The sequence below is a fragment of the Erinaceus europaeus genome, unplaced genomic scaffold (assembly GCF_950295315.1).
Source record: "Erinaceus europaeus unplaced genomic scaffold, mEriEur2.1 scaffold_396, whole genome shotgun sequence".
Lineage (NCBI taxonomy): Eukaryota > Metazoa > Chordata > Mammalia > Eulipotyphla > Erinaceidae > Erinaceus > Erinaceus europaeus.
Genome location: NW_026647601.1, coordinates 16,682 through 25,000, shown reverse-complemented (window position 1 = coordinate 25,000; position 8,319 = coordinate 16,682). Strand labels below are relative to the sequence as shown.

Here is an 8,319-nt window from a genome sequence, read left to right as displayed (position 1 = left end):
GACAGCGGCGAGAGCCAGTCAGGAGTCATTAGGGTCCGGGAACACACGGGCCGAGATGTTTCTCCCAACGTATCGCCAAGCCCCACGGCAAATCAGAACGCGAGGCGGACACACAGAGGCCACGCTAGCGACGACCGCCACAGGAGCGCGTCCTCACGCCGGATCCCGGAGGCAGCGGGGAGTGAGGGGGTTGGCGGCGGGCGCAGCCCAAGGACCATGAAGGACCCGGAATGGCCGGAGCCCTGAGACAATTCGGCGCGGCAGCATTTGCCTTCATAACACGATCGAGCGTTAAGGGGATTCAAAGAACCAATTTAAAAATTCATAAGCTGATTTTGTTCCCCTGTTGCTGGGGAAGTTATTGTACAATCTCTCACCCAGGGGCTGCATTCAGAGGGCCCTGCCCCAAGACAAACGCTCCTTCAGGTCACCAGGCAGCCACCAAAGACAGAATGGAGTCCATCTTCAACACAGACACTCCGGCTGGGACAGCGAGACCCAGAAGCCTTGCAGGGGCTCCCCAGCCTGGGAGCTGTACTCACCACCGCCACCCCAGACAGGAGCTGATTCTAACCAGCACCACTATTAAGAGCTGTCCTCAGAAGATTCAGTCCGATTTTAAAAAGAGAGGCACCAGAAATACGATTCTTGCAGCCGCCTTGAAATCTCACCAGCAGAGCCCACCCCTAGAATAAGAGTGAATAAGCCACCCCCAGACGTGGCTCTTCGCAAGAAGGAATCCGGCTTGTGCAATGACATAAAGACTCCGCCATCTGTGTCATCAAAATGACAAATATCCCCGGGTTCGAGCCCCCGGCTCCCCACCTGCAGGGGAGAGGCTTCACAAGCAGTGAAGCAGGTCTGCAAGTGTCTCTCTCTGTCTCTCCCTCTCTATCACCCCCTCCTCCCCTCTCAATTTCTCTCTGTCCTGTCCAATGAAATGGCAAAAACTGGCCTCCAGGAGCAGTGGATTCATAGTGACAGCACCAAGCCCCAGTGAGAACCATAGAGGCAAAAAATTAAAACAAACAAAGCAAACACAGAGTTCTCATGCCTGACACTCACTTGTGGCTGAAACACAGGAGAGAGCGAGCGAGCAGAGGACTCACCTGCGAGGGGCTGTGAGGCCAGCAGCAGTGTGGCGGCCAGGGGCCTGGGGGCCGGAGCCGGGCGGGACACAGACACTGAGACCCGGTCTGCCAACAGGTGAGGCTTGTGGAGCCCGTGGAACAACCTGGATTCCTCGCGATAGACCCACGTTGAGTCCAGAGCAAATGAATCGTCAACAAAGATCTGTGTGGGAACAGCGCAAGCGCGACACCTCAGACAAGGCCGCAGGTGGTTAAGAAGCATGGTGCTTGTCTGGGGAAATATCTGTCTCGTCTTCGGGTGACCAGCCGGTGACAGGTGCACAGAGGAGACACTGAAAGGCCCTTCAGCACCCAGTCACACGGCGCTCACCGCGCCCACCTGCTGACGGAAGCTGTGCGCTCAGCTCCCTTGCCCACCAGGCTGCCCCACCAGGTCAGACAAGCACCCCAGGGCCAGCTGGGAGTGACTCAGCTCTGAGCACAGGATCCCCCACTGCCTGAGGCTCTGAGGTCCCAGGTTCAATCCCCATTACCACCATCAGCCAGAGCTCAGCACAGCTCTGAGGGAAATTTATTATTATTATTATTATTATTTTGGGAAACAGCACAGTGGTTCAACAAAGAGACTCTCCTGCCTGAGGCAGGTTTGATCCAGGTTTGTGCCACATAAGCACAAGCTGAGCAAGGCTCTGAGTTCTCTCTCTCTCTCTCTCTCTCTCCCTCTCCCGCCCCCCATAAAAACAAAGAGGTAAACAGTTGAAGACCCTCACCCAGCACCCTGAGGTGGCACAGTGGGCACAGTGGGGAGGGGAGGGAGCCCCTGGCTCTCCGGCATAAGCTTGGGTATTTCATCCACGGCTCCTGTGAGCCCGAGTGAGGCTGTTCATCTCTTTCTCCTCATTCCATCATCAAAGAACAAGAAAATCACCCTTATGCCCCCACCGCACCCCCAGAGAAGCAGGTAGAGTGCAGTCCCTCCTTCCTCACGAGACGGCTGAGTTTTCAGTTCTCAGAGTCTCGGAGCCCATGTGTCAGTGAGCACCGCAAGCACCGACTGGGAGAGCGTTTCTGCTTTTGCCGATGATTGTACCCAGTGTGCAATGCTTTCGTCCAGGCCGCAAATCTGAGGAAGCCGAGCTGGACAGGGCAGGAGAGACGCTCTGCTCCAGACCCCGGCTGCGAGGTGAGGCAGAGAGCTGCCCGCCGCGGCCGGCCCTGCACACCGAGGGCCTCTCTCCGGAGGGGCTCCTCTCTGGGCCCAGAAGGCAGATCTCTGGCAGTCGGGAAACAGGCCGGGCAGTTTCCTCTCGCTGAGGAGACTCTGTCCCTCACACAGCCTGCACTGACCTTGTAGCTGGGTGTCCTTTTGTCCGTCCAGCTTTTCCCCGAAGGAGCGGGCAGGGCGGAGGGCAGGGCGGAGGGCCAGACGTGTGGGAAGACGGGCACCAGCTCCACAGAGGACGCGGCAAGCAGCCCCAGGGGCGGGGAGTAGCCTCCAAACAGCCACTGGAGCGGGAGAAGGGGAGGTCAGCCAGGTCCGTCATCTCTGCTTTGCTCCAGAGACACGGGCAGAATGCTTCAGCGACAACGTGTGACTCGGGGAGACACGCAGAGCAGCACACCAGGCCCGCACGTGGGAGGTCCCAGCGGGAGCAGGTTCAGCCCCCGGCACTGCCTTCTGCCCGAGCTGGGCACTGGTCTCTCTCACTCTCACTCTAACTCTCGAAAACAAATCAACTTTAAGGAGGTGCAGCTAGCCAGCAATTTAAATTGTACTTAAAAAATAAAGAAAATGATTAGAATACATATATCTGATTATGGTAAAAAGTTTCGCCTTCTCCCCAGTCAAGGAACCCCTCAGGGGGCTGGAGAGACAGCTTAACGGTTCTGCAAAAAGACTTTCATGCCTGAGACACCAAGATTACCAGGTTGGGGGGAGGGGTAGATAGCATAATGGTTATACAAAAAGACTTTCATGCCTGAGGCTAAAGTCCTAGGTTCAATCCCCCACACCACCACCATAAATGGGAGCTGAGCAGGGCTCTGGTTAAAAAAAAAAAAAAAAAAGTGTGGTCCAGGAGGTGGCACAGTGGATAAAGCACTGGACTGTCAAGCAGGAGGTCCCAAGTTCAATCCCCAGCAGCACATGTACCAGAGTGATGTTCGGTTCCTCCTCTCTCCTATCTTTTTCATAAATAAACAACATAAATCTAAAAATAATAATAATAAAATAGTAACTAAAATCAGCATTTAGTAAAAGAAAGAAATTCCACAAGTGTTCATGGGATTTTTGTCTGTTTTTAAAAAATATTTATTTATTTATTTATTTATTTTCCCTTTTGTTGCCCTTGTTTTTATTGTTGTAGTTATTATTGTTGTTGTTGATGTCCTTTGTTGTTGGATAGGACAGAGAGAAATGGGGAGAGGAGGGGAAGACAGAGAGGGGGAGAGAAAGACAGACACCTGCAGACCTGCTTCACCCGCCTGTGAAGCGACTCCCCTGCAGGTGGGGAGCCGGGGGCTCGAACCAGGATCCTTAGCCGGTCCCTGCGCTCCGTGCCATCTGTGTTTAACCCGCTGCGCCACCGCCCAACTTGTGTTCATGGGTTTTTACAAAGGGTAAAAGCTTCCACTTGTGAAGCCCTCAGAAGGTCCCGGCAGACAGGCATCTGAGACTGAGGACTCTAAGCAGAAAGCCAGGGGTGGTGGGTTGGGGAGGTCTGCCTGGGGCCCGGGGAGACAACAGTATGGGGTTGGGGGGGGGCTGAGTTTTCTGGAGTCCTGCTCTTCACCAAGGGAGGGAGGGAGGGAGGGAGAGAGGACTCTGCTTTAAGACAGTCACCCCATGCAGCACTGTCTTCTGGACTCATCTTAAAAACAAACAGGACTGAATGTTCCCAACCCAAGCGCCTAAGGAGTTAAGAGCCCAGCGTCCCCAGGCTCACAGAATGCAAATAGATGCAGGGCAGAGAAGAACAGAGGGCTGGCGGTTAGCAGCAAAACAAAGAATAAAACAAGCAACGGGGGGGAGCACCCCCTGCCACTGAAGCAGGTGCATCTGTGTGGAGAGGAGGAGAGGGGAGAGGTGCTCACAGGACAGTGGGGGCCTGGCTGCTTTTGATCCCCGTCCTGTGAAACAAGCTTCCAAACACCACTTAGCAGGAAGCCCAGGACACGCCACGCGGATTGTGAAGAGCCACATAAGTGTTGGACATTATGTTCCTGGTGAATTTACACAGGAAAAAAAAACTGCAGTATTCTGCACAGGGAGAGAGAGAGAAAGAGAGGAGAGAGCGGGAGATGGAGAGGCAGTTGCCTGACAGTATCCACCTCTAGTGGTGAACCCAGATAAGACAAGCCTTCATGGGGATCAGAAAAGCTGTCAACGTTGATTCAATAAACCAGTCTGATCTACACCACACATAGCAACGGCGTCTCTCACCCACTGCCAGGGGCTGGAGGCTGGAGGCTGGAGGCTGGAGGCTGGGGTGGGGTGGGGTGGGCTGGGGTGGGGTGGGGGGGGTCTCAGACAACAAGGCCTGGGGGCGGCAGTGGCACGGGGACACTCCACGCCCTGGCAGCGTGGGCACCCACTGGGTGACTCTTGTGAGAAAGCAAACAATAGGCTTCCCTCAGCTGCCTGCAGCCCCCGCCTGTGGGACGTGTCCTTTCCTGCTGAGTTCCAGTTAATCCTCTGCTCTCCCTGCAGACCGGGCACTGGGGACCAAGGGCCCAGCTGAGAGCCCAGAGACCTGGCTGGGGGTTGAGAGACCTGGCTGGGGGCTGAGAGACCTGGCTGGGGGCTGAGGGACCTGGCTGGGGGCTGAGAGACCTAGTGGGGGACAAGGGACCTGGTTGAGGGCTGAGGGACCTGGCTGAGGGACTGAGGGACCCAGTTGGGGGCTGAGGGACCCGGCTGGGGGGTTGAGGGACCCAGTTGGGGGCTGAGGGACCTGGCTGGGGGACAAGGGACCTGGTTGGGGGCCCAGGGACACGGCTGGGGCAGAGAAACCTGGCTGGGGATATGGCCTCCCCTGTCCCAGACCAAAGGCAGGCAGGACCTGCAGCAGAGGAGTCCCTGAAGCCAGGTCCTGATGTCATTCCCAGACCAGGGGAAACCCAACAGCCGGCTCGGATCTGATGCCGCGATTGACCCCAGCTGGCGTAAGTCCGCGGAGGGTGGGCGCATCAACTTCAGGGACAGACCCGGCGGCCACTTCAGCCCCGTGCTGGACAGCGACCGGTGGCACAAAGTTGTGAGGGAACGCGGCAGGCCGCCGGGCTGGACACCACGACCCCCAGCCCAGCCCAGGGCAGGAGGCACCTGCCAGCTGGACATGGTGGGTGGGGGAGCCTCGCTGCAACTGTGCCCTGCGGACCTGGGGGTCGGCCTGCGGGAAGGGGCGCTCTGGGCAGGGCCAGGGGCAGGGGCTGGCCGGGCAGCGCTGGGGGGGGGGGGCAAGGGATTTGGGGATGGGGGTGGGGAAATGGCAAGAGATGAGCGGGGACTGGAGATCTGGGGATCCCGGGAGCTGGGAGCTGGGGATCTGAGCGGGGAGCTGGGGATCCAGGGAGCGGGGAGGGGTGTGGGAACGGGGACCTGGGGGTCTGGGGGTCCAGGCAGCTGGAATCTGGGGGTCGGGGAGCTGGAATCTGGGACTCCGGGCAGCGGGAATCTGGGAGTTGGGCAGCGGGAATCTGGGGTTCGGGGAGCTGGAATCTGGGGGTCCGGGCAGCTGGAATCTGGGGTTCGGGGAGCTGGAATCTGGGGCTCCGGGCAGCGGGAATCTGGGGCTCCGGGCAGCTGGAATCTGGGGCTCCGGGCAGCTGGAATCTGGGGTTCGGGGAGCTGGAATCTGGGGCTCCGGGCAGCTGGAATCTGGGGTTCGGGGAGCTGGAATCTGGGGCTCCGGGCAGCGGGAATCTGGGGTTCGGGGAGCTGGAATCTGGGGCTCCGGGCAGCTGGAATCTGGGGCTCCGGGCAGCTGGAATCTGGGGCTCCGGGCAGCGGGAATCTGGGGTTCGGGGAGCTGGAATCTGGGGCTCCGGGCAGCTGGAATCTGGGGCTCCGGGCAGCTGGAATCTGGGGTTCGGGGAGCTGGAATCTGGGGCTCCGGGCAGCTGGAATCTGGGGCTCCGGGCAGCTGGAATCTGGGGTTCGGGGAGCTGGAATCTGGGGCTCCGGGCAGCTGGAATCTGGGGTCCGGGCAGCGGGAATCTGGGGTCCGGGCAGCGGGAATCTGGGGGTCGGGCAGCGGGAATCTGAGGTTCGGGGAGCTGGAATCTGGGGGTCGGGCAGCTGGAATCTGAGGTTCTGAGGTTCGGGGAGCCGGAGCGGGAGCGGGGCGGGCGCCTACCTGGCCGCGCAGCAGCGGGAAGGGGTGCGCGGTGGCGGGCGCGGGGGGCAGCGGCAGCAGCGGGTCGGCGGGGCCCGGCCAGGCGGGGGGCGGCGGGCCGGGGGGCTGGGCCGAGGCGAGCAGCAGGGCGGCGGGCGCGACCCCGGCGCCCACCCCGAGCAGCCCGGCCGCGGGCCCCAGCGCGCAGAGCCAGGGCGGCGGGGCGGCGCTCATGGAGCAGCAGGGCAGCCGCCGCGGGAGCCTGTCGCCCGCCAGCATCCTGCATCCCGCATCCCGGCCGCGCCGCAACTCCGGCCCCGCCGCTCGCCCCGCCCGGCCCCGCCCCGCCCCCGCCCCCGCCCCGCCCCGCCCCGCCTCCAGCCCGCAGCCCTGCTCCCGCCCGGCTCTCCCCGCCCTCCCCTCCCGCAGGGCCGGGCTCGGCTGCTCGGCGCGGGGCGGCTGGGGGCTCCGGCTGCGGGGGAGGGGGGGGGGCGCTGCGGGCAGATGGGTCCCCCTGCGCAGAGCCCGGCCAGCCCCCTCCCCGCACACACGCACGTCCCCCTGCCTGCGGGTCCACCTGCCTCTCTGGGTGGGCGCGGGTCCGTCCTGGGGTGCGGGCTGCGGACCCGAGGCCAGGCGACCGCCTCCCCAAGAAGCCCGCCGGAGATCCCCCGCCGCACCCGGGGCTTCCTGCAGGACCTGCCCCCGCCTGCGCCGAGGAGACCCCCGGGGCCCTGCTGGCTCCCTGCCCCACCCCCAGCCTCAGAGCCCCCAACCCACTGCCCCACCCCGCACCCCGCACCCCTGGGCCTAGTCAGGCTCCCTGCCCCACCCCGCACCCCTGCACCCCTGGGCCTAGTCAGGCTCCCTGCCCCACCCCGCACCCCGCACCCCCTGGGCCTAGTCAGGCTCCCTGCCCCACCCCGCACCCCTGGGCCTAGTGCGGGCACCTCCCACACACTCCAGACCCCCTTCCATTCTGTACACCCCCCCACGCACACCTCAGAGCCCCCAGCCCCACCGCTGCCCTGTGCATCTCCGTCCAAGGCAGGACGCCCACTGGGTGACCCCACCCCACCCACAGACACAGGCCTGGACTGGCCCCTGGGGGCTCCTAGAGAGACCTGGGACGGGGATCCCATTCCCGCTGGCCACCCAGCCTGCCGCAGCCCGCAGTGACCACGGTAACCAGCAGGCGGCACTGGAGGCTGCAGGCCCGCAGGTGAGCTGGGGCGGGGGCATGTGCCCCACCTGGGCCTGCCAGCACCGCTGGCCCTGAGCGCCGGCCCCAGGGTCCCCCCACAGCCCTCCTCACACCTCCCTGCTCCTGATGGCTCAGCTTCTGCCCCTGCCCCCTGTCCCCTGCCCCCTGTCCCCTGCCCCCATGCCCCCTGCCCATCCCTGCCCCCATGCCCCCTGCCCATCCCTGCCCCCATGCCCCCTGCCCCCTGCCTATCCCTGCCCCCCTGCCCCCTGCCCATCCCTGCCCCCGTCCCCTGCCCCCATGCCCCCTGCCCCATGCCCCCTGCCCATCCTTGGCCCCCTGCAAGCCCCCCTGCCCCCTGCTCCTCTGCCCCCCTGCAAGCCCCCTGCCATCTGCTCCCTGACCCCTACAACCCTGCAACCCCCCTGCCCCCATGCCCCCTGCCCATCCCTGGCCCCCTGCCCCTGCTCCTCTGCCCCCTTGCAAGCCCCTCTGTCCCTGACATCTGACCCCTGGCAACCCCCCTTGACCCCTACAAGCCGCCTCCAGGGACGGCTTCTCTGGTTTTTTGACCCCACGTCCCGGCAGGACTTTGCTTTCTTTCACCCTACAGAGCTCTGCACTCAGAGCCCATGGCCAGCACATGTCTGCACGTGGCCTGTGGGCAGCCAGTGTGGGCTGGACGGGC

At 62.6% G+C, this 8,319-nt stretch overlaps 1 protein-coding gene across 1 annotated transcript in view; it reads right to left on the bottom strand.

Moving 5' to 3' along the window:
• TCERG1L (transcription elongation regulator 1 like) overlaps positions 1-6,775 on the bottom strand; it is a 47,409-nt gene extending 40,634 nt beyond the window's left edge. Inside the window, 3 exon segments of the mRNA XM_060184152.1 lie at positions 1,110-1,293; positions 2,439-2,597; positions 6,449-6,775. Of these exon segments, the coding sequence (XP_060040135.1) occupies positions 1,110-1,293; positions 2,439-2,597; positions 6,449-6,706 (601 nt within the window). The 5' untranslated portion in view covers positions 6,707-6,775.
• Between the last annotated feature and the right edge of the window lie 1,544 nt (positions 6,776-8,319).